This window comes from Nannospalax galili, unplaced genomic scaffold (genome assembly GCF_000622305.1).
Source record: "Nannospalax galili isolate Female #2095 unplaced genomic scaffold, S.galili_v1.0 scaffold648, whole genome shotgun sequence".
NCBI classification, from domain to species: Eukaryota; Metazoa; Chordata; class Mammalia; order Rodentia; family Spalacidae; genus Nannospalax; species Nannospalax galili.
Window position 1 is genome coordinate 7,261,964 of NW_008360311.1, and position 25,116 is coordinate 7,287,079.

Sequence of the window (25,116 nt, forward strand, 5' to 3'; positions counted from 1 at the left end):
TACAAATTTAAAACTATTCTGAACACAGTGAAAAAGTTATTTTGACTAGAATTACTAATTTAGAATTACTAATTTAAAACTTTTTTATTGTGGGGCTGGAGAGATGGCTCAGTGGTTAAGAGCACTGGCTGCTCTTGCAGAGGACAGGGGTTCAATTCCCAGAACCACATGGTGGCCAACAACCATCTGTAACTCCAGTTACAGGGTATCTGTCGCCCCCTTCTGGCCCCCATGGGCACTGTATGGTTCAGGGTGCACTTACCTACATGCAGGCAATACACGCATATACATAAAATAAAAATAATAAATAAAAAATTAAAAAAAAAACCCACCATGATGAAGGCCACTTATAGTAGGAAGAGTTCATTAGGCTTATGATTCAAAGGGTTAGAGTCCATAATGGTGGGGGAGGCATGGCAATGGAGGTGGCCAGAGCAGAAAACCAGTTGATCACATCTTCAAGCAGGCATGGGGAGCAGAGAGTGACTAGAAATCTGGCAAATCTTAAAAACTCTCCAAGCCCACCCCCAGTGACCTGCTTCCTCCAACAAGACCACACCTCCTAAAATCTCCCAAAACAGCACCACCAACTGTGGACAAAGTGTCCAAATATTTGGAGCCTATGAGGGACATTCTCATTCAATCCACCATATCCTTTGAATTTGACCATATCCTATTCCATGCTGAGATAGTAAATATTACCAGCCCAAGAGAAAGAGGTAAAAAGTCATAAATTACAGTGGTTGCCAATTTCTGCAGTGAAAATATTCCTTCTGTAGCTGGCTTCAAGCTGTCCAGGTGAACTCAATGGATTTGGAAAATGCTGAAAAATTTAAGTTTTCACAAGCCAGATGTAGTGTTCCAAAGAACCCCCCAACCCCCATCCAGAATCCACTTCTGTTGCCTTCAAGGCCCTGCCTTGTCCTATGCAAGCATCCTGTCCCTGAGCATTTCGAACCCGGATCAGCTGCCATTCCTTTCACACTGCTGTTAGTGACGACTGTCATACAGAAAATTGCTCTCCTGAAGGAGCATGAACTCCTTACTTTAGGAGTTAAAGCAAAGCTAATTATGGTATCTGTTGTTTTCCTATCTTGTTATAACAGTACTAGTTAACCTTGAGGCAATAATATTGCTCATTGATTAGGGGGAGGGCCAGAAATGCAAATAATCACAAATGTAGTATTTTGAACTTTCATCTACTCACATAGTTAATGGAGAGCTGTCACCTGAAGCTCATACATGGGTTAAGAGCATCACATCGTTTTCCCAGGTCCATAGTCCTTGGTTAGAACTTGTGGAAAGATCTGTGAAAGACTCTTTAGGGTGGCCTCCCCTAAATATCCACTGCATCCAGTCACCCAGGGAAATGCTGGGCTTCTTTTGTATCAGGAAACTGCTAGATTCTTTTTTTTGCACTAGGGACTGGTTGCAGGAAGGGGTCTCCTTGGAGGGACAGAGTCAGCCTTGGAGCTCTGCCTAACAGCAGGTAGAGGAAGATTTAGGTGGTGAAACTGTGGGAGAAGGGTTATGCAGGAATTCCCCACTCCGATTCCCCTGAGTCTGCCTTCTGCTAACTTCATCACAGACACAGTGAAAAGCGACTGTAGATGTGCCACACGGAAATCTTCATTTTGTGATCAATGTTAGGCAAACTGGCTTTTCTTACATCTAGAATTCTCCTAGGATGTGGCTGGTGATGTCAGCTGCCTTCCTGAGGGAATCCCCTGCCAGTGTTTCTGATGAGCCTGTGCAGTAGCCTCCAGGCTGCATGAGCTGCTGATTGATGACAAACCAGAGCTGTCACTTATGGGCCCCTTTTACATGATGGTGGTAGATGAGACTGTTCTCTCAACAGCTCTGCTGTCATTATGAAATAGTAAAGCCCGCAAATGCCTTTGTCAGAATAAAAGCAGCAAAGCAAAGCATCTTATTTTCCTTCCTTGCCCTTCCTGGAGGCTGCTTGTCTCTTTTGAACAGGACTCGGAAGACATTTGTCCTCATATGTAAAAGGAGACTAGAATGAGCAGGAGATCCAGATGCCTGTCCTGCCCCAGCTCACAATGAATCATCTGGAAGAGCTGTAAGAGACAGAGTTGGATATTCCCAGAACTCTGGGATAGTCACAGAGACACATGAAGGTGCTGTGCCCTCAGCGTGCCAGCCCTTCGTGGCCTTGGTGCTGAGTTTATTGATGTTAGACTAGGTCATGGATGGGAGCAGCTGGGATCTGGTCTGTTCTTCCGTAGAATATAGAAAGACGAGGAAGCCTCTTTAAACATCCCTGGCTCTCTAGTCCTTGGGGCGGTATATTCTTCAGGTTGCTTTACTAGAAGCTTCTCGGGCTCTTCTCCTACTTGCCCTGGCAAGTAGCGCCTTACTTGAGTTAGTGAGAAGAGCACATGGGAGATGTGAGTTTAATGCATGGAGCTGTGGATCAGCACACAGCCCTTCCAAGGCTCTTCTCCTACTTGCCCTGACTGGGCAAGTAGCGCCTTACTTGAGTTAGTGAGAAGAGCACAGGGGAGATGTGAGTTTAATGCATGGAGCTGTGGATCAGCACACAGCCCTTCCAGGCTTTCCTAGTTGAAGGTGCTGGGTTTGTCTGATTCCTTATCCCAGCTCCTGGATTCTACCTGGACTTTAGGCTTTCGACTCTCATCCTCTGAACAGAGCAGAACAGAACCTCTGAGCTCTGTCCCACTCATGGAGGTTTGTGAAACTGTGCTGCACTGCGGGAACCCCTGATAGGCAGGAACTTCACCTGACCTGCTCTGACTTTTCATCCTTCCATAGATCTGACAGCACAAAGAAAGTGGTTCTGGGTATTTTATTACACAAAACAGACAAGCACGTTAATATACTTTTATAGAGTATCCTTATTTTATGTAGAATGTTTGGGTGATGTCATTAAGTGATTGCTGCTGATTTACATTGCTGTTGGCTTATTTGCCTTCAGCCTTTCTTTTCTGGCACAATCCCTGTTTTTAATTGTTCCCGGAATCACTACTAGTGGGAGAAAGTTTGAGAAGCAGAATATTTATATGGTCTGCAAGTCTTTCACCAAAAATTATTGTTTGGTAAGGAGAAGAAGAGGGACTTTTCAGTGGATGCACTTTATCCAAGTACTCAACAACAGTGTCACCACTGATGGGATAAGCCGGCACCATGTGCCTCCAGACGTAATATGTCTCAAAGGGTGTAACATTCCCGTCTATAAACATGATGTGTATCTGTTTGTGAGGAAGTATCTGACATGTCCAAACTGAAGAAAATTTTATGAACTGTTTGGCCTCAGTTCTTTACTGACACATATGTATTCAAAGATGAAAGGTTTAAGAATGAAGAGATTAGAGACAGAGGAGACATTTCAGTTACGTGCAGTGTGTTTTCCTTGAGTTGATCAAGGAAAAATATGAAGGACATAAACATGATCTTTGACAAAATCTGAATGTCGATTGTAAATTCAGTGAAAATCCTGAATCAATGTTAGCTTTTCCAGATGTGATAATTATGCCGTAGTCATTAAAAAGAATATCTTTTTATGAAAGGAAATACAGCAAAGAATTCAGGGGTCAATGGATGGGGATGTAGCTTGGTATAGTGCTTGCCCAGCATGCACAAAGCCCTGAGTTTGACCCATGACACTGCATAAACCAACCATGATGGTACACTCCTGTAATCTCAGCACTCTGGAAATGGAGGCAGTAAACTCAGATCAGGTACATCCTTAGGTACGTGGAAAGTTTGAGGTCAGCCTTGGATTTTTGAGACCTGGTTTCAAACAACAACAATAAAATAAATAATAAACGAGGATTCCTATTGCTTACTATAAAATGATTTTGAAAAAGGAATTTATTTATGTAGAGAAAGAAATAAGGCAAAGTAGGAATCTGTCCACAGAAGCAGAGAGACTACCCAGGCATTCTACGCAACATTCCTACATTGATTTCTAAATAAAAAGTAGAATGGGAGAAGAAGGAGGTTTGTGAGAGGAAGTGGGGAAGGGAGGTATTGGGAGAGAAGGAAGGAGGGGGTGGGAGGTAAAATAGACTTTGGAGCAGACGCCTGTTTGCACAGTGCCTCCTGATACTGTCACCGAAATACCATATCACTTGTGACAGATTTATTGCTAAGTCCTTGGCTTTCATCACTGATCGTCTTATTTGGCCGACTGAAATGGTTTGGTGATGTTTGCTACTCTCCTCGTTTGAGATGCCATTTCCTGTAACTTTGCTCTAGTCATAGTCCGTTTCTGACCCCCACCCCCTTGCACTTTCAATGCCTTGAGTGTTGGCATTGCTTGAAGTTTTGCCCCGGTTTTCTGTTCTTTGGAGTCTGTACATTTTTGCAGAGTATTTTATCTATTCTGTGATCTAGACCAGCTCAGGTTTCTGACTCCAGTTGCTGGGTTTCAGACTCATGAAGGCACACACATTGGACATCTCCTTCTGTTAGTCCAGTGACTGTTCAAGATCGGCCTGCTCCAAAGCGCCATCTCCTTATTGTCGGCTTTCTGTTGGGATAACAAAATACCTGAGAAAGTTACTTTATAAAAAGAAAAGTTTATTTTGGCTCATTGTTTTGGCAATCCCAGTCCAAGATCTGGTGGACACACTACTTTGGGCCTCTGGTGTGTAGACAAGATGGCAGTGGTCAGGAGAGAGCATGGCAGAGCAGCACTATTGCATTGTGAGTTGGGAGACAAAGACAGACATGATTGGAGAACCCCAGTTTCCTTTAAGGGCACCCTCCCACTGACCTAAAGATCTCCCACTAGGCTCCACTGTGATGGTTAATGTTGTCAACCTGGCAGAATTTAGACACCTGAGAGAGGCTTCAGGGCATGCTGGGGGCGGATTGTCTTGATTACATTAATCGATTTAAAGAGGACCATTCCCTCTCATGGATCCTGAATGGTTAATAGGGGGATTGTCAGCAGTGAGCCTTCATTGCCCTCAACTTCCTGATTGTGTGGAGCTGCTCCCTCGACTTCCCCCATGCCCTTGAACTGTGAGCTGAAATAAACTCATTCTCCCTTAAGCTGCTTCTTTTGGGGTATCTTATTCCAGCAGGAGGAAAAGAAACTAAGACAGCCACCTTTTTATAGGTGCACCAACTCCTCATAGCACTGCCCTGATCACCAAGTCTTTAGCACACAGATCACTGATGGACACTTACCCAAGACAACACTTACCTTCCATTGCACTACCTTTGGTGTCCTCAAACATGATCCCTTGACAGCTTGTTTATCTCCAAGAATTGTTCTCCAAATGACCGGTAATCATGCCAAAGTCTGAGCTTGACATTTTCCTTCTTGCCTCCCTGGGAACATTCTTGTCTTTGTAGCCAAACGTTGAATCCTATCTTACAGCAACTCCTGTGGCCCGAACTCCTTCACATGGACAAGAGCTTTCACAACAGCCTTGATTTCCCTTTGCTTCTTTTTCTGCCTTAACTCACACACAGTCCTTTATGTTGAGTGTGATTGTTGCGGCTTTGCGAGGACTCCAGATACGTGAGTCCCACTTCTTTGTGCCACCTGGGTAACTTCGATTTAGTTTTTGGTCACAACTTTGGGATCATTCCAATGGGCAGCTTCTTTCATTCTCCCAGTCCCTCTTCACCAAGATCGTTCTCTAGAGCCTGTGACAGACAGACGGACAGACAGACACAAACACTTGTGTATGAATGTGCTCCTTCCTCGCTCATCTGAGAGATCAAATTTGCCTATTTCACAGTTCTACCCTTAGTACTTAGCATCACGTCTGGCAAGTCTGGATGCTCGATGAAGTACTTCCTGATGCATGCATGACTAAAAGTAGGCGTTAGAGAATGTTGTCCTTAGGACAGCACATATATTTGCCTGTTAAATCGGGAGTCCTGGAAGAACATCAGTCCCAAATGTTAGGCACAGAACTGATGGCCTGTGCCTCTCCCACAGCCGTTCTCTCTCCTTGGCTGTTGTCTGGCAAGTCTGGATGCTCGATGAAGTACTTCCTAATGCATGCATGACTAAAAGTAGGAGTTAGAGAACGTTGTCCTTAGGACAGCACATATATTTGCCTGTTAAATCGGGAGTCCTGGAAGAACATCAGTCCCAAATGTTAGGCACAGAACTGATGGCCTGTGCCTCTCCCACAGCCGTTCTCTCTCCTTGGCTGTGCATACTTCGGCGTGAGTCACTTTGCGATGCTTCCACCTGTCACTTTGATCTTGAAGCATCTGATGAGCTACGGTTCTTTCCTGTGTTATGATCACAGTGGCAGTTACCAAGGCCACCTTCTTGTATGCTCAGTCTTTTTTTTCCTTCATCCTAAGTACCCCGGTCCTTTCAACATTACACTCTAAAAGTTTCCTTCAGCTGTGCACAGTTTTTCTAATGTCCTTTGTAAAAGAATGGCACCCACAGTAGCCAGAACATTCCAGAACACAGTGTAATGCTAAGTTCATTAGCATGCATATTCGTTTACGTGCTGATATGCCTCCACCGATATTATTAATAGAGTGGCACTTGTATTACCTGACATATATTGAACTACTCATGTAGTTTAATAGACTTTTGTAAACACTGTCATGTAGTATTTTCCTTAGCTCTTATACCTTGAGGGACTTTGTAATAACAACATGCACCTATAACAGACTAGGAAGTAGTTTGCCCAAGGTGACATGACTAAGGGATACTGGAAGGCAGAATGCTGACAACTCTGAGTCACTCACCTCCTGTGACTTTCAGAGAGTCTCCCAATTCTTCCCAGCAACCACCAGTTTATAGCTGCCTCATGGCTTCTTAGGCCCAGCACCTGCTCTAGGAACAGCTGTATAGAACTCCTCACAGTTTTATTGAGTCAGAGACAGGACAGAGGCACTATAAATGTTCACATTAGTGGTTCTACAGAACATTCAACAGCTTCCAAAAAAGTAAAAATCATGTAAACCATGTTCTTTGACTATCATCATAAAATAGGCAGAAAACAACAAAAATCAAATCCCAGATTATTTTCATTTATGAGTAAGAGAAACTTAACACTTAGAACAAAAGTTCCAGATGAGTTTGGTGTGGAGGACAGTGAAAGGATTATCCACCCATAGAAGCACACCGAGTTCTCCTGAGACCAAGTGTCCTTCTCTCCAAGCATGTGGACAGTGCTTCTGTGATGAAGTTGGTAAAGCTGTACTTCCCAGCTCGTAACAAGTGCAAACCTTTACAGCCTCGAAACCTTCAGAACTTTAGAAGTTTGTATTTAGCTGTTTGTTTTGAGTGTGCTTGAATAAAAAGACTTAAAAATTACAGCTCAGCAGTTAAGAGCACTGACTGCTCTTGCAGAGGACCCAGGTTCGATTCCCAGCACCCACATGGTGGCTATGAACCGTCCTTACCTCCAGTTCCAGGGGAATCTGAAGCCCTCTTCTGACCTCCGTGGCATTGCACAACACAGGTGCACTCACATACATGAAGGCAATACACTCATACACATAAAATAAAAACAATAAAAAAATTACTACTCAGCTTTACTCTTTGGGTAACTTAGGAGTATTTGGACACCCTAAATTAGGCTGTTCTTGATATATTCTGACAAATAATGAAAGGCTCATAGTCAGTACCGATATTCGGGCTAGCAGACAGAAGTAGCCTCAATGGAAAGATTGACTTAGTGTATTAGCACCATGCTTTTATCATTTGATTAAAGTTTAATTGAAGCATTAGCTGCATTTGTATTGAATTTTTATTAGATTATCTGTTTATAATAGTATTTCAATGTTGCAGCCCATGTGTACATACATCTATGTGTATATATTCATATATGGAATAAAGGGAGTCTTTACTAGAAATCAGTAATCAAAATCTTATAGTAGTTGCTGATTTCCGAATTAATCATGGGGATGAGATGTTATAAATTGTTATTTGATGAGCAGTTGAATTTTTTCACTTTTGTCTTTTAGGATTTGGGAACATCTCCCCACGCACAGAAGGTGGAAAGATATTCTGTATCATCTATGCCTTGCTGGGAATTCCCCTCTTTGGCTTTCTGCTGGCTGGAGTTGGAGACCAGCTGGGAACCATATTTGGAAAAGGGATTGCCAAAGTGGAAGAGACATTTATTGTGGGTATCACAGGCTTTTAACTTTGAATTTACTGCTTAGTTTTCCAAATGTAATACCTCTTCTTAGGTAGAAATTCAGTTGTTTCCATAACAGTTTATATGCGTCTCCATCAGTGTGTAACTCAGTGTATTTTAACTACTTGTATACTTGTCTCAGAGAAACTCAAAATTATGCACAAAAAAGTAGAATTAGGTCCTTCCTGGATTCCAGTTGCAGATGTATATTTCCCAGCTGTCTCCCTCCCTCCCCCCTCCCTCCCCCCTCCCCCCTCCCTCCCTCACTCCCTCCTCCCTCCCTCACTCCTCACTCCCTCACTCCTCACTCCCTCACTCCTCACTCCCTCACTCCTCACTCACTAAAACACAGGGGAATCCTGGGTGTCATGTACCTTGTTTTCTGAGACAAGTGATTGGCCAGTAAGCTCCAGAGGTCTGCCTGCTCTGCTTTTCCAGCTCTGGGATTACAAGCATGTGCCACCACACCTGGCTTTTGTTGTTGTTGTTGTTCATGTGGGTCCTGATGATCCAACTCAGGCCCTTAGGTTTGCAAGACAAGCTCTTTACACGACTGAGCTATCCCCCAGCTCCCTAGCTATTTTCTTTAAAGGTAGTTACTTTCCCTCAAACCTCTGTTTTCTTATTTGTGTGACATGAATGACAACCAGGCATCGCTCTGGGGTTGACAGTAGCACAGGAAGCAAATAACTGACCACATCTTTTATTCAAAAGTTGCTTTGTGGGATGGACAGATGGCTCAGTGGTTAAGAGCACTTGCTGCTCTTGTGGAGGATACAGACTTCAGTTCCCAGCACCCACCTGATAGCTAACAACCATCTGTAACTCCAGTTCCAGGGCATCTGACACCCTCTTCTGGCCTCCATGGGCACTGCATGCACATGGGTGCACTTACATGCGTAGGCAAAATGCTCATACACATCAAATAAAAATAAGTAAAATATGCCCGGCATGGTGGTGGCACACGCCTTTAATCCCAGCATTCAGGAGGCAGAGGCAGGCAGATCTCTGTGAGATCAAGACCAGCCTGGTTTACATAGGTAGTTCCAGGCCTGCTGGGGCTACAGGGAGATACTTCCTCAACAAAACATATATAATAAAATTTAAAACATTGATGCCTTGTTACCTCTCTTAATTACCATTGGCATTGAAAATTCATGTCACCCTTTTGGGAAGGTTATAATAATAAACAGAAAACACAAAACATGTTATTATAAAACTTCAGTCAGTCATGCTGTTGATAGAGACTTAATACAGAATGCAGTAGTTCAGTAGAATCAAAGGTAGTATACATGGAGATGTTGGGTCTGTGTAATATTCAGGAGACAGTTAATAAAGATGCTGTAATTGAAGTGGTGAGTGAAAAATAAAAATGTAATTAGGGGCTGGAGACACTTCTCAGTGGTTGAAAGTGCTTACTGCTCCCAGCACCCACATGGTGGCTCACACCATCTGTAACTCCAGTCCCTGGGGATCCAGTGCCCTCTTCTGGTCTCCACAGGCTTCTGCATCCATGTGGTGTGCATAAACTCACTCAGAACACACATGTAAAAATTAAAAATTTATGACTATAAGCTTGTATTTTTGAATTATGTAAGGATAAAACAGTGGTGTTAGAAGGATGGATTATGTCATTTTAAAAAATATTTTATTTATTTTTATTTTATGTGTATGTGTATATTGCCTGTATGTAGTAGGTAAGCACACCTGTGTTGTGCAATGCCTGTGGAGGACAGAAGAGACTGTCAGATCCGCTGGGACTGGAATTAAGGACAGTTGTTAGCTGCCATGTGGGTGCTGGGATTCCAACCTGGGTCTCTGTAAGAACAGTCAGTGTTCCTAACCGCTGAGCCATCTCTCTGGCCCCTATAAGTCATTTTTAGAAGTCATTTATTACTGCCCACAGTACTGCAGCATGTTTTATTATTCAATTAGCTTTTGTCTTTTTATATAAATTCCAACAAAATATGTATATATAACTCCACTGATGAACTGAAACTATCAGCTTTTGTTTCTCTGTTTAAATTACGATTTCATTATAGCAGTAACAATTTTTTGTATTTAAGATCAAAGTCGGCTGGAACTTTTTTACTGTTGGAGTGGAACGAGACCGTTATTCCACAAGGGAGGCCCCTTCTGTTTATTGTGGCATTACCCCTCCTTGTATACATTAGACTCTTGTATTTAGACTCATCGGGAGACGGATTTGTAGCATGAACTTGGCAATGCTGAATTCCTCATTCTTGTGTTCAGCAAAATCTTGATGGCTCCATAGATGTTGTACAATGTTTATCATGTTACATGCATTCCGGTCACTTAATAAAACCTTCGCACCCTCTTGGTGATGGGGTTCCCCTGGTCATGATATAGCATTTGGTGGCACACCCTGTTATCCTGATTGCTTCCATTCTGTGATTTTGTAGATGTTTATTCTTAGAAAAAATACACTGTATAATTCAGTCTTTCATTTTTTTTAAAAAAAGAAACATTTAAATTCTGTCTACTTGTTGGATGGGTGGATGTGGGCACACACAAATGCATCAGTGCTGTGTGGAGTTGCTTGCATGAGCCAGTTCTCTTTTTCCACCATGTGGGTCCCAGGGATTGAACTCAGGTCATTAGCCTTGGCAGCAAGTACCTTTATCTGCTGAGCCATCCTGATGGTTCCATTCAGTGGTCTGCACAGGACCTGGGATATAGTGTGCAATTACAACACGTCCAATCATTGAATAAAACAAGCACATGGACACTAAGCTACTAAACGTGGTGACATATACCTGTAATTCTAGCACCCAGGAGGCTGAGGCAGGACAGTTGTGAGTTTTAGGCGAGCCTGGGTTGCTTAAAAAACAAGGGAAAAAAAGCATCTAGTTGGAGAATGAGGTGGAAAAGCATCAGGAAATAAACAGGTGCTGTGGCCACAGGAATGATCAAGGTTGTGAAGATTCACTCTTGCCTGGGGCTTTGCTGTTCACAGGCACGTGACTCACATGGGCATAAGACGGCAGACGCCTTAGTGCTAACCTTTAGTCCTTGAACCAATGTCTTTGTCGGTACTTGCCATTCTCAGCTGAAACCTTGTAGCATTCCGTTTTCTGTTATCTCATACTCCCAGTTACATTTCGCCCACAGCCAGCCATGTGCTTACAGCATGGAAATATTTCATAAGTGGTTCAAATAAGTAATGATTCAGATCTGAAATTATACTCTCCAAACAAATGTAATCTAATTCTGAAAACTGTTTTACCTGTTACAAAGTTAGGTATGTGAAAAGTAACATTATTTATTCACATTGGTTGTTCTGAATTATTTATGTTGTACACACTTCTCACAAGTAACAGCAGAACTAAGTTCAGCGGACACAAAAACACACTCACATGGTGGTAACTGTGTGGCTTTAGTCCTGTGGGCACATAGATAACCTCTCTCCTCCTCTCCTGTCTCATCCCTAGAAGTGGAACGTCAGTCAGACCAAGATTCGCATCATCTCCACCATCATATTTATCCTGTTTGGCTGTGTCCTCTTCGTGGCTCTGCCCGCGATCATATTCAAACATATAGAAGGCTGGAGCGCCCTGGACGCAATCTACTTTGTGGTTATCACTCTAACAACAATTGGATTTGGAGACTACGTGGCAGGTAAAGCTGCTCTGCCCCGTGACTGCTCACCTCACCTTGACCTTTCAGTTAAGACTCGAGTCTATAATGGAACAGGTGGCCGGTGAACTCACCATAAGAAAGAACCACAACTAGGTGGCTTTAACAGGAAACTCCTTGATCACTGTGAAGAATTCTGGCTAGAATTCTTTGCCTCTTGCAAATTACTGGGGGAGGCTATGAGGACCCAGTGATCCTTGACTCCCAGAAGACTCAGTCCCACCTCAGCACTGGGAATAGAGTGTGTTCTCTGGTGTGTGTGTGTCTATGTCCACCTGCCTTCTTCCTCTAAGGACTCAATCACTAGGTTAGGGAACTACTCTACCCCCCTGGGAGCTCATGTCTTCTAATGACACTGCAAAGACTGTATTTTCAAATAAAGTCACATTCCATGGTATGTGGGGGTTGGGGGGGACACATTGGAGGACAGAATCCAGCCCTTCACAGTGGCAAAGAACAGTGATTTCCTTGACCCTGGAGGGAAATAAAGGGTCTGGCTGAGCTCATTTATATCTCATTTTGTGAAAGAAGAATGAGTTGCTGGTTGTGTAGAATATTACATTTCTAGGCTAATTTCAGAAGCCAAATATAGGCACCTGCCCCCACCCCCTCCCAGTGGTGTAAGAATTCAAGTTCAACCGGTTTGTTCTTTTGCCTTTGTTTGAAAACCACCTGCAGACATCAGATGGGGTTCCTGGCCACTCACGACCTCCTTTTGTCTATAAAACTTACAGGTTTAATGTTCAGTACGTAGGACAGAAAATATGACCTCAGCTGAAGGAGGTCATGTGATGTCACCATCTTTCTCATTCACGTTATTTCAATCTGTGCTTTTCTACACGTATCAATGATCACTTTCCTCATTAGATTATCCGATGGGGTTCTCCATCTCCAGTCTGTGTCTCTGTGTGTTGTGTTGTGTGTGTGTGTGTGTATGTGTGTGTGTGTGTCTGTATCTGCGCGTGTGCATTTGGGTATATATGCTTGTGCATGTGCGGGCCAGAGGTCCATATCCAATGTCTTCTTCAGTCACTTTCCATCTTATTTTTTGAGACAGGGTCTCTTGCTAAACCTGAAGCTCACCAGTTCAGCTAGGCTGGCTGGCCAACAAGGCCCAGGATCCTCCTGTCTCTGCTCTGTAATATGGGGATCACAGGGGCTTGCTGCCATGCCAGTTTTTTTACATGGATGCTGGGGATTAAACTTGGGACCTCATGCTTACAGGGCAAGCACTTTACTGACTGAACCATCTCCCCAGTCCCCAGCACCCATCTTAAATAGTGGTGTTTCAAATACACGTGGATGATCCATCAAGGATCATTTTGATGATCTTCCCCAAATCTAGATCCCTAGTTTAAAATAATTCTTGAAGTAATAGAAAACACGATAGACATACTATACTACCCATCTGTCCGGCCTGACCTCACCTTCTTACTTAAGTATTTCCAGACAAGAGGATCTGTTCTATAAAATCTCAAGAAGGGTTGGGAATTCATTTATTTCTGCTGACTTGTGAACTGGAGGTTGAACTTGACAAAGCCTCCCCAATGAGAGTATGTAATATCCATGAGGACTAGGACTGGGTCATTTCTGTGAGAATCTGTACCACCTGGGGAAGCTGGAAGGGAGGGTGCACATCCTACTGAGGACCGTTTACCTTGACAGCAAAATGAAGCAAAGAATTCCAGACATTTGTAATCCATTAGAAGAAAAGAGTTCTGTCCCCAAATGCCCATTTCCTACTGCTCTTTGAAGATGTCTACAGTTTGTATATTCATGAGTGGAAAGTATGTCACTATAGGAAAAAATGAGACACTATGATTAGAAATATACCTGTAGTTCATTCATGTTCTATAATTTTATAAGCATAATTTACAAGGTCTTTTAAAATTTGTGGCTTGTACAGGCATTAGCCGTTGAGTCTTATTCAGGCCAACAGCAGGATATGGCAGGGGCTATTTTAAACAACTCACAGGCTGTGCCAATCTGGTATGTGGCCTTCATGGTCTGAAACACTTTAAAAATACAAAAATTATAAATAAAGTAAAATGTGGGTAGAATCCTAAAATAATATTGTATCTGTGACCACTACATAAACTGGATAGGGTGGGGGCCTCAAATCCAAAATACTTTTACTTTATGGTTTTGGAAAACATGAAAAAAAATTCTTGTAAATTTACCTGAAGAGGTCAATGCTCTGAAACTGGCCAGATACCGAGAGTCTTTTCATAGCCATTGTCACTCGACCCAGGAAGGTATTCAGTGGAAACATCCATGTGTCCCAGTGTGGCCCTGAGTCCAGAGCCATAGCCCCGCATCACAGAATCACAGAGTGATAAATAATGATACTTCAGGACTGGAGAAATAGCTCAACATCTAAGAGTACATTCTGCTCTTGCCGAGAACCCAAATTCAGTTCCCAGCACCCATGTTCGGTGGCTCACAACTGCCTGTTTAACTCCAGCTCCAAGGAATCTGACACCCTCTTCTGGCCTCTGCAGGCACCAGCACTCATATGGTGCATATAAACTCACGTAGACACACGCATACACATAAATAAAAATGAATCAATCTTAAAAGAATACTCCCATGGAATTAATAGACAACCTTGTTCCTGTGTTTTGTCATATTTTATCCTTCAGCAAATGTGTTTTCATCCTGTTTTTATTTTTTAGGAGAATGATAAAAGATAGTAGGACTCTACTTTCCTAATTATTAGCACAGGAGTTGGCTCTGATTCCAATGACAAATTCTGGGTAGGACAAGGAGGGGCAGCGGACGCTTTGCTGACTCTTCTGCCTCCTTAATTTCTGTTAGTCTTTGTGAAACTCTGGAGCCCCTTCCTAGGACCGCCTATTTACGTGCCAGGTCTTCATGCCCAGGAAGCATTTTTGGAATGAGACTGTGGCTGAGGCGGCAGATTTGGGGAGGGCTGGCCAGGAAACCCGTGCCCTTTGTCAGAATCTTGGAAAAACATGTGGTGAGGTTGTTTTTAAAGGATCTTGGAAAAGAACTGCCTCATATAATCCAATAGAGACACAAAATTTTTCCTCGCTTCTGGGGGGCCTTCTGAATAGGAAATTAGCTACTGAGTTAGAGCAAGGTTCCAATCAGGACATACTGGTTCACTGTTTTAAAGAACCGTCCTTCGTGCTATTAGTGTCTCAATAGACAGCATTTTAAAATTCTGTTATTTTTGCCAGTGAGCAGCAGGAAGTACTGCCCTCCCCTAAGTGTGCTCATCTTTCCGTTAGGATAGAAATCTCAAAACACACTGTACCTGCCGCAGTGCATACACAGTAGCTGTTCTAGTTTGAGTTTCTGTTTCTGTGATAAAACATTGTGACCAAAACCAACTTTGGGGGAAAAGGGTTTATTTCAACTTACATTTCCAAAGCACAGACCATCTTTGAGAAAGTCAGACAGGAACCTGGAGTCAGGAGCTGAAGCAGAGACCGCAGAGGAGTGCTGCTTACTGGCTTGGTCCTCTGGCCTGTGCTCGGCCTTTAAGCAATCCAGGGCCACCTGCCCACCGGTGGCATTACCCACAGTGGGGTAGGTCCTCCCACACCACTTAACAATCAAGAAAATGTCTCGTAGACATGCCCAGAGGCCAGTCTGATGGAAGCGATGCTTCAGGTGAGGGTCCCTCTTCCCAGGTGTGTCAAGCTGATAAATCAAAGCTCTCTAGCACAATAAATAGCTAATGTCCTCAAAACCTGCAGAGCTCGCTCAGGGGTGTGTGTGTTGCTTTGTCTAATTCCTCTGAAGATAAAGATCATGTTTTGCAAACTCTGAAGTTAGAGCAGGCATGTTGGCTCATACCTGTTAATCCCAGCACTCTGGAAACTGAGGCAGGAGGATTACCACAAGTTATATAATCATATAATGAGTTCCAGGCTAGCCTGAGCTACACTATAAGATCCTGCCTCAAAAAATAAAAACAAAACAGGAAGCAATGAAATAAAACTGTGCTGTTACTAGGGGCTAAAGCAACAGTTCAGTCAATAAAGTGCCTGCTGAAAACGCCTGAGGATCTGAGTTCAAACACTGCCCTAGTTTCCCTTCTGATGTGATAAAACACTGACCAAAAGCAACTTGGAGAGAAAGTTTATGTGGCTTACACTTCAAGATAATGATAATCTATCACCAAGGGAAACCAGGACAGGAAGTGAAGACGACCATACAGGAAATCTGTTTACAAGCTTGCTTCCCCTGGCTTCTGTTCAGCCAGTATTTTAATTAAACAGCCCAGCCTCCCCTGCCCAGGGCTGGCACCACCCACAGTGGGCCTGTCTCTCCTGCATCCATTGTCAATTAAGAAAATGCCTCACAGACATGACCATAGGCCTATAGGTCAATCTGATGGAGGGAATTCTTGAGTTGAGGTTCCCTCTTACCAGATTACTGTACCTTTGTGGACACATACCTAATATCCAGGCATCTTTGGTAAAGACCTGGGCATGGCTGTGTGCATCTGTAATCTCAGCACTTGGGAGACAGAATCATGGGCATCTCTGGAGCTCACTAGCCAAACCTGTCTCAACATTAAGGCTGATGAAGTCCCACCCCATCTGAGGGGCAATTTGCAGTTGATGGCTACTGGGAGAATGAGTCACTTTTCTTCAGGGATACAAGCCCAGAGAGGCTGCCCCTGCTCAGTAGATGGTCCCACAGAGCAACAGAGGAAGAAACTCAGTATGACCTCTGGCCACGTGGATATATGTGAATGCATCAAGTCATGAATATGTACACATGCACACACAGACACAAAACCATGTTATTAAAGGAAAAAGGGAAAAGTTTAGAAAGCGATTTATAAGCATTTGGAGTCAAGTTGCAGCATATCCACCTTCCTATAAGCTCTCAAGGACAGTGTGTGATGTGTGGTTTAGACTGGAACTCTGAACGCCTGCTTACCCCAGGGGATGAGGAAGGATGTCTGTGAAGGTTCTTCCATGGGAAGAAAATAAGAGTGAACTTTTGTTCTCATGTATTTTTTGTATCGTGAGACAAGGTCTTGTTGTATAGCCCAGGGTGGCCTTGAACTGACCATCGTCTTGTCTCAGCCTCCCAAGTGCTGTGATTATAAGCTTGCATTGCCACACCAAGTATTTAAGATATTTATACATATATATGAGTGTTAATGTACACAAATGAAGCCAGAAGTGGGCATCAGATCCTCTGGAACTAGTTTCTGATGGTTGTTAGCTGCCATGTGGGAACTGAACCCAGGTCCTCTGCAAGAGCAGCCAGTGCTCTCAACTGCTGAGCAGTCTCTCCAGCCCCTACCCTATGTATTTTTAAGTCGCATCCCTTACCTTATAATTTTCTATACATTGTCGTGTTCAAGATGGGCTGCATTAAAGCCCAGTCAGTTCCATAGCTCAGTTCACCGCATGCAGGACTTTTTCATTGTTGGTAAAATCAAACCAAAGCATTTGAGGTGCATGCAGAGGCTCCTGCCTATCACTTTAGCACTTGGGAGACTGAGGCAGGAACGAAGAGCTCCAGGCCAGCATGAGCTACACAGTAAAGTCTAGGTCAGCCTGGCTTCAGAGTGAGATCCTGTCGGAAAAATGCAGAACAGGACCAGAGAGACGGGCAGGACCAGAGAGATGGACAGGACCACAGAGACGGCTTGGCAGTTAAGAGAACTTTCTGCTCTTGTCCAGGGCTAGAGTTTGGTTTCCAGCACACATGTCACTAGACTCACAACCTCCTGCAACTCCAGCTTCAGGTGATCTGAGGGCATTCTGCACATATGTGGCAGACACAGACACAAACACATACATTATGAAGCAAAATAAATCTTTTTTTAAAAATGACAAGACACCAAAAGCAGCATAACGTTTAGAGGCCATCAGTGTGGACAGTGGACACAGTGCTCAGTGTCCTCATGTTTGACCGACGCAGGGATCCAGACTTTTGTCCTTTGCCTTTAGGAAGAGATTTTCCCTGCACATTTCAGTTTGATGGTTCCTTCTCTGCCTCAGCGTGCTGCAGTGGCAGGCTGGTTACCTTGGTGATTGTGGTATCTGATCCTTCTGCTGGTCCACTCTGTCCTCTCACCAGTGCTCAATGTCCCCAGGCTGGGGACACTGGAAAAGGACCTGGGAGACACCTGGGTTTTGATGACATGAATAATCTGATTCCCACAGCTTAGACGAGTGTATGCAGATTAAGTCTTCCTGAAGTGAGAAGAGAGAAAGGAGCCGATTTAGTCATGGCATTTTCTTGGTTTTGAAAACACCTATTGTTTATAGTGAGGTTTGTAGGTTGAGTTAAAATAAATGCGAAGTCTTATTTGAGAATTAATGTTGATTTCCTATGTTCTTTTGTCATTTCATTAGATACCAAGGATGACTTGTTGTTAGGTCATGTCTGCCCAGACTGAAGGCTAAACCAGCCCTTTTTTCCTTAAAATCTAGAGAGTGCTGTTGCTCACATGGGAATATATAAAAATATGTTTTACTTCTTTGGCCTTGAACTCACGCCTTGTCTTCTTGGTCCATGACTCTGAAGGATTACAATGACACAAAAATATTAGTTGATAATTCTTGAATACTAGAGAAAAGCCAAGTTACCCAATTTCACTTAATTTTAAAATGGCTTTCCAAAGCTGATGGCTTCTTTGATATATGCTGTCACTCGAGTGTGGAGGGGCATGAAACCCCCACAAAGTGCGTTACTCCAATGAGGCCCTTCTTTTCACACATCAGCTTAGGTTGGCTCATTAGAGGCATGGATGAGATAAACCCTGGTGTGGAACGATTGTTCAGCAAAACAGTATCCCAAGACATATATTCCAGAGCTGGAGTGATGGCTCGGTGGTTAAGAACGAATACCGGCCTTGCAGAGCACCCATGTCCGGTCGTTCACAGCCACCTGTAATTCCAGCTCCAGGGGATCTGACGCCCCCTTCTGGCTTCTGTGGACACTGCATTTATGTGCACAACCATGCTTATACATCTATAAACATAACTAAAGAAGTAATGATACATATCCCATCTAAGCAGAAATATATTCAGGCATTTAAACGTATCTTCTTTGAATTTTGACCCCTGAAAGTTAGTATATTTGGTTAAATGTTGAAACTTTCTTCATCTCCCTTGAGGTTACCGGGTACTTGAAGGGTTAATCAGAGTCCAGTGCTTTGTCCCCGCTCCCTCATTATGGAAAATATAACTTGAGGGCCCCCAGCTAAGAAGCTTCTTCTGGAAGCTTACCTTCACTGCTTTTTGAAAGTAAATTTTCAAAGTTCTGTAATCATTATCACCACATTAACTTCAAGAAGACATATTTGTATGTCCCCTATTAAATTTTCCTGGAATTATATTTTAAAAGTCATCACTGGAAAAGCAGCCTTTAGTGACAGGACTATTTCTTTCCTGTATTACCAAAAACATGACTCATTCAGCCAGGGCTTTTTCTAAATTAAAGGGAATTTTATAGTGAAAACATAACTTTCTGTTTAAAAGCCATGGTAAATTTTTTGTTGTTGGGGACAGTTCTTAGTAGAAATTCTCTAGGAAATGGTACCTGATGTGGCCTGAGAGTTTTGCAATTATCTCAGAGGCCAGTTATTCAAATTGCTGCCATCAAGATGATCACCAGGGAAAACACTGCTGGAGTCCAGGAGATACCAGAGAGAGCACTTAATGCAGAGCAAGGGCTATTAGAGAACAGCAACCCTCATTATGGGGCTGGCTCAGAAAAAAATGCTTTGATTAGAAGGGAGTAGCTTGTGTGTCTGCTAGGGACATGTGTTATAGTCGTGTGTGTGCGTGTGTGTGTGTGTGTGTGTGTGTGTTACACATATGAGCACAGGCATGTGTGCGGAGGTCAGAGAACTTCTGAGTCAGCTCTGTCCTTTCACCGTACTAAAGCAGGTTCTCCCTCGTTTCTGCCTCTCTGCATACTCCAGGCTAGTTGACCATAAGCTCTACATGATCCTGTGACTCATCTCGCTGTAGGAGTGCCGGGATTACAGATGTGTTCTACCACATCCAGCTTTTCACATCGATCCTCAGGATCCAAACTCAGGTCATCAGGCTTGCATGGCAAGTGCTTTTACCCACTGAGCCACCTCTCTGGCTCCCTGCATTGTGATCTTCATCCATTCATTCACTCATTGTCATTCATTAATTCACTCATACCTATAGTGAACATAGACTATATATGATATATTGTGCTTAACGCTCAGTGATGACAGTTCTGTTTCCTATTCTGATTGACAGACTATATGCAATTCAAGAGAAACCATTAATAACACAGAGCCTCTTCCTGTCCTGTAACAGGAGAAACCCATTCCTCTTGCTGCTAGTGAAGACAGACTTGATAGCCACCTGCAGGAGTAATTATTGGAATTCTGCAGACAAGTCAGGAAATTAGCTTGTAGGACTCAGGATGGGTGTCTAGAAGCAGGGTAGAATCATGGAGGGAAAGGTAAGAAGCCCAGTGAATGAGAGCTGTGGTTTGTAAAGCAGGCAGCCAACAGTGCTGGTGTGCATTGAAGGCTCCAGTCTGCTCTCAGTGGAGATTTGAGGTAATTTCCAGACATAATGACTAACTCCCCCACACTGCAGAGTTCCGTCTGTGCAGAGGGCGAGTAAGTGAGCTCATGAGTGGATCTCTCTTTATGCTCATGAGATTCCTGTTCTTTTAATGGCAGGTTTTATGCAAAATACCCAGATGGAAATGGGCTGATTTCTAAATCTGAATGCTGATAATTTATCTAAAATTCAAAGTAGAACTTAAAACAGTAGGCAGATCTGATTACCTTTTTTGGCCTTACATTTTTCTGACTTAGTGGTATATGACAATTTTGTTTGGTGAGTTATTGATGAAGACTGAAGTCATATTTCCATTTCAAGAAAAGAACACAAGGTTTACAATGTCACTGAAGAAATAGTTTTCAGTTCTTTAAGCCCTTCCTTGTTATAAAAGAAAAATGAATGAAAGAAGAAATAATGCCTTGCTCTATTACAGCTTTTATAAATATAATTAAACTCAAAAGAAACAAAACCATCTAATAGCAAACTAAAATACTCAAATGTAGAAAAATGACACCCTATGTCTGTGGCTGGATGAGTGTCCCCCAACAGGTGAAGCACCCTATGTGTTGGGACCCTCAAGAAATAAAGCCTGAGAGGAGGTCCCTCTGTCACTGGCATATGCTCGCCCATGACTGTGGGACCCCTGTCTCTGCCTTCCCAGACTCTTGGTCTTTGACACAGTCTCCCGACCATTGCCTTTTGCTATTTTTTCCCAGAGACCCAACACAGTGGGGCCACCTGAGGTTAAACTGGAACTTCAGAACAATAATTTTTCACAGGTACACCTCTTCAAGCGTTTTTATATAGGAACATGAATCTGATATATCTAGTTTCTTTAGAATAATACTATTTACATTCTATAATATATATACACTTTAGAAAACCAGAGGAAGGACTTAGAATTGATCATCTTGGTCCATAATAACTTCTCTTTAAAACCAGGATATTTAAGGTTTTTATTTATTAGTACTTTATGATTCAGAAAAAAAAATCACACATGAAGAAAATTAAAATTAAGGGGGAGGAGCACAGTCTACTTAGGTCTTTTGAACAGAAGAGTGCCACCTTCTGAAAACCACTGGTGTCAGGAGAGGTAATAAATAGTGCTGGTCCACAGTACCCCAGGGGGAACAAGGAGGAATAACCTGCCTGGCTTGGTGTCTCTAGCCATAGCGAAGCATCTTCCACGTCCTAAAGTGGGACAGTTTTATGGATACTGTACTTCGATTACTGTCACCCTTAAAACTTACACCGAAATGTAGCTGCCACTTTGATGGGACCAAGAGGTGCTGCCTTACAGGTCATTAGTCCACGAGGGCTCCGCCCTCTTCAGTGTGTTAGGTGCTGTGAGCCTACCTCTTCTTATTCTCTCTTTACTTTGCCTCCCTCCACCATGGGATGGTGCAGCTTTAGGGCCGTCACTGCACTTTGACTCTGAACTACCCAGCCCATCCCAGCCCATGAGAACTTTAAAAAGAGTAAGTCATCCAGGTGCTGTATAACACTGTTCTCTAAGCATAACAAGCCTTCATCATCAGAACAGCTATGAGCACTTACAAGAGACCCCAAACGTCTGGCTTGTTAATTGCTGATGTTCCCTCATTAAAGACAGGGATAAGAAAGGGTTAGGAGGGTCATTAGGTTTGGGCCGCTCCCTCCTGCACCTCTGTGCCAGTCCCTTTCTAACTGCATAAGGACTTGTGGTCTTGGGAGATGCTAGGGCATATAGACAGTGGAAGGTTAGCTGAGGGGAGGACTCCATTTATGTAGCTCTGGGGACATCATCATTCAGGTTAGGGTAAGACTTTCTGGTGGTGTGGATGGTTTGGGGATCCCCTATGTGCTGTAAGTTAAGTCCAAGAAACATTTTGTTCCCTAGGTTGGACTTCGGTGGACTCATACTTTAGTCTGGCTCTGGGTCCCTGTAAGGAACCTGTTCATGCAATACCAGGCTTGTGGGTTTTATCAGTTACAATGGACTAAAGTACTGGATGAGGGCCACAAAGAGTAACAGCTGAGTACGGAGGTGACATGGGCCTCAGCATCCAGAGAAAAGAGCCGTGATTTGGAGCAGCCCAGGTCAGGGTTCACCTAGCTCTGCAGCGGAGCCTTGTGTGACATGCTGTGGGTCATTTTCCCTACCAAGACTCTGTTATCTTGACTTTAAGCTGGTGCTTGCCACTAGGATTTCGGGAAATCTATGTGGACTATCACTGTTGAGTTCTGGGAAGATTGCCTCATCAGCTTTATTTGTGATAGGGCAGCTGGAAACGAGACTTAAATCTGCGGCCAAAGGCCTGACAGATGCCCCTGCCTGAGTGCAGGGGCGTTAGCTCTCCTCAGCTTAGTTCCCAGTCCTTGTGTGACACTATTCCTGGGAAGACATGAACAAACACCTACTCACCCCAGATAGGCCGCCAACTGCAGACCAAAGTAAGGATACCAGCAGAGGCAAACTTGGTGAACCAATATGTTTTCTTGGGGATTGCTTATGTAACAGGAATACAGGTGAGGGGTTACTTACAGGAGCAGAACAGACTCAAAGCAGCTGAATCACAAAATCCTACCCCAACATGGGTGACAGCTCAGGAAAGCTGGAAACCTGAGGTCACTGCACAACCGGCAGGCACCTCCACAGATTGGAGAGGGTCCTTTTCTGGCAGTTCAGCTGGTCTGAGCCTCTTCCAGGCAGTTCAGCTAAGGTCTGTGTTTCAGACTGCTTGGCTGGTCTGAGAGCCCTCTCAGCATTCCTTAGGTCTTACCTGTGCTACAAGGATGTGGGAATAGTGAATCAGGTCAGTTTCAGGGACTTCCTGAAGCTATGGAGTTGTTTGCTTCCTGAGCTAAAGGCCTTCCTTGCAGGATGCAATGTTTCACCTCCTCTGAGAACATCCTGTTCTTTATCTCCCTTTAGAACATCCCGTTGTTTTCACTTGCTATAAAACTTTTTAAAAAATTTTGAGTCTCATACATGAATGTTGTCTTTGCATTATTTCTACCCCTCCCTGTCTCCCAGCAACTCCTGTGTCCTCCCAACTCCCTCTCAATTTTTTTGTTCTCTTCATCATTATTGTTACATATACATAGATACATTTATAAATATATACATGGTATATATAGTTTATCTATCATCTATCTATCATCTATCCGTCTATCTATCTATCTATCTATCTATCTGTCTATCTATCTATCATCTATCTATCTATCTATCTATCTATCTATCTATCTATCTATCTATCTATCTAATTATCTGTCTATAATGCATTGAGTCCATTAAGTGGTGCTCATGTGTACCTGTGTTTAAGGCTGTTCATTTGGGATTAGGTCACTGCTCGGGGAGCTAGTCCTGGGAGAGAAAGAGTTCTCCCTCCCTCAGCAGCCGTTGAAACATTCTTCCAAACATCCTGCATCTTAACAAGCATCTCTCTGAGTTGGAATGTCTTACCTTGGAGGAAATTGCTACATAACACTTCCCTCTCCCAGGCAGATTTTGAAAACTATGTATCAGCTGAAATGATGTATTTACTGAGTAAGATAGGCCGTCTGGGCCGGAAGCTACCTGCCATGTTCCCATGGGCTCTTCTGCACCTCCAGTCAGGACTCTTGGGGACCAGATAGGAAAGTGTTCTCTCAGTACTGGAGGTAGGGATTGTGCTTGGGAAACCTGCCTTATGGAGAGAGTTGTTCCTAGCATTAGTTCATGAATAGCATGAAGTTCCTTGGGCTGCATTTTGCTGCTGTGCCTCTGCTAGACTGGAGTGCCTGGAAAAAGCTCTGAGTGCCTTTTGTAAACGTCACAGAGAAGAGAGCCCGGGAGAAAGCTCTGGCAAAAGGAGGCTGTTACATACATCCTGGAAGAGACTCAAAGATTAGACTTCTTTTGAGTTTTTGGAAAAGTTTATATAATTCCCCAGAGCTTTCTCCCTCCATCCCTCTTTGATATGCTCCCTTGCATGGAAACAAAAAGCTGGAAAGACCCTTTGTGCACATTTTCTGTGGCATCGGGGAGAAGAGGCAATGGCACAATAGTTGTGCTAGTTGGTGGAGAACCTGGAGGGGGGTATGGCGCCCTGTAGTCTGCAACTCAGACAAAAAGAGAGAGAAAAAGGCTCTGTGCAGGTGGCAGTGGAGAAGCTGCAGATTTCAGTCTAGGACAGAGGAATGAGTCTGCATTCCTGATTTATGTTTGGTTTTTAGACATGGTCTTTCCATGCAATCTAGGCTGGCCTCAAATTCGTAATCCTCCTGCCTCAGCCTCCCCAAGTGCTAGAATTGGAGGTGTATGCCACCAAACGCAGCTACTCTACCTTCCTGGTAAGAGACATCCACACAGATTTCCTGACGAATAGGTAGAACTGAATGCTCTTAACAGTCAATAATTTTTTTTTAAGAACTCATTTCATAGAGCTGGAGGAATGGTTCAGCAGTTAAGAGCACTTGCTACTCTTGTAGAGGACTTGAGTTTGGTACCATTACCACATCAAACAGCTTACAAATGCCAATAACTCCAGCTCCAGGGGATCTGACATCCTCTTCTGACCTCTGCAGGCAGGTGCCCACTCATGCGCATACTGCACCCCCACCACATGCACATAATTTAAAATTTAGATTTTTTTAAAAAAAGTTACTTCCTGCCAGGCGTGGTGGTGCACGCCTTTAATCCCAGCACTTGGGAGGCAGAGGCAGGTGGATCTCTGTGAGTTCAAGGCCAGCCTGGTCTACATAGTGAGTTCCAGGACAGCTGGGGCTACAGGGAGACCCTGTCTCAAAAAGACCAAAAA

General features: G+C 43.5%; 1 protein-coding gene across 4 annotated transcripts in view; it reads left to right on the top strand.

The window, feature by feature from the left end:
• Kcnk2 (potassium two pore domain channel subfamily K member 2) overlaps positions 1-25,116 on the top strand; it is a 243,405-nt gene that overhangs the window by 159,330 nt on the left and 58,959 nt on the right. For all 4 annotated transcript variants that reach the window (XM_008824862.2, XM_029559485.1, XM_029559486.1 and 1 more), the window contains exons 4-5: positions 7,945-8,105; positions 11,573-11,759. In XM_008824862.2, coding sequence (XP_008823084.1) covers positions 7,945-8,105; positions 11,573-11,759 — 348 coding nt within the window. The remainder of the gene's footprint in view (positions 1-7,944; positions 8,106-11,572; positions 11,760-25,116) is intronic.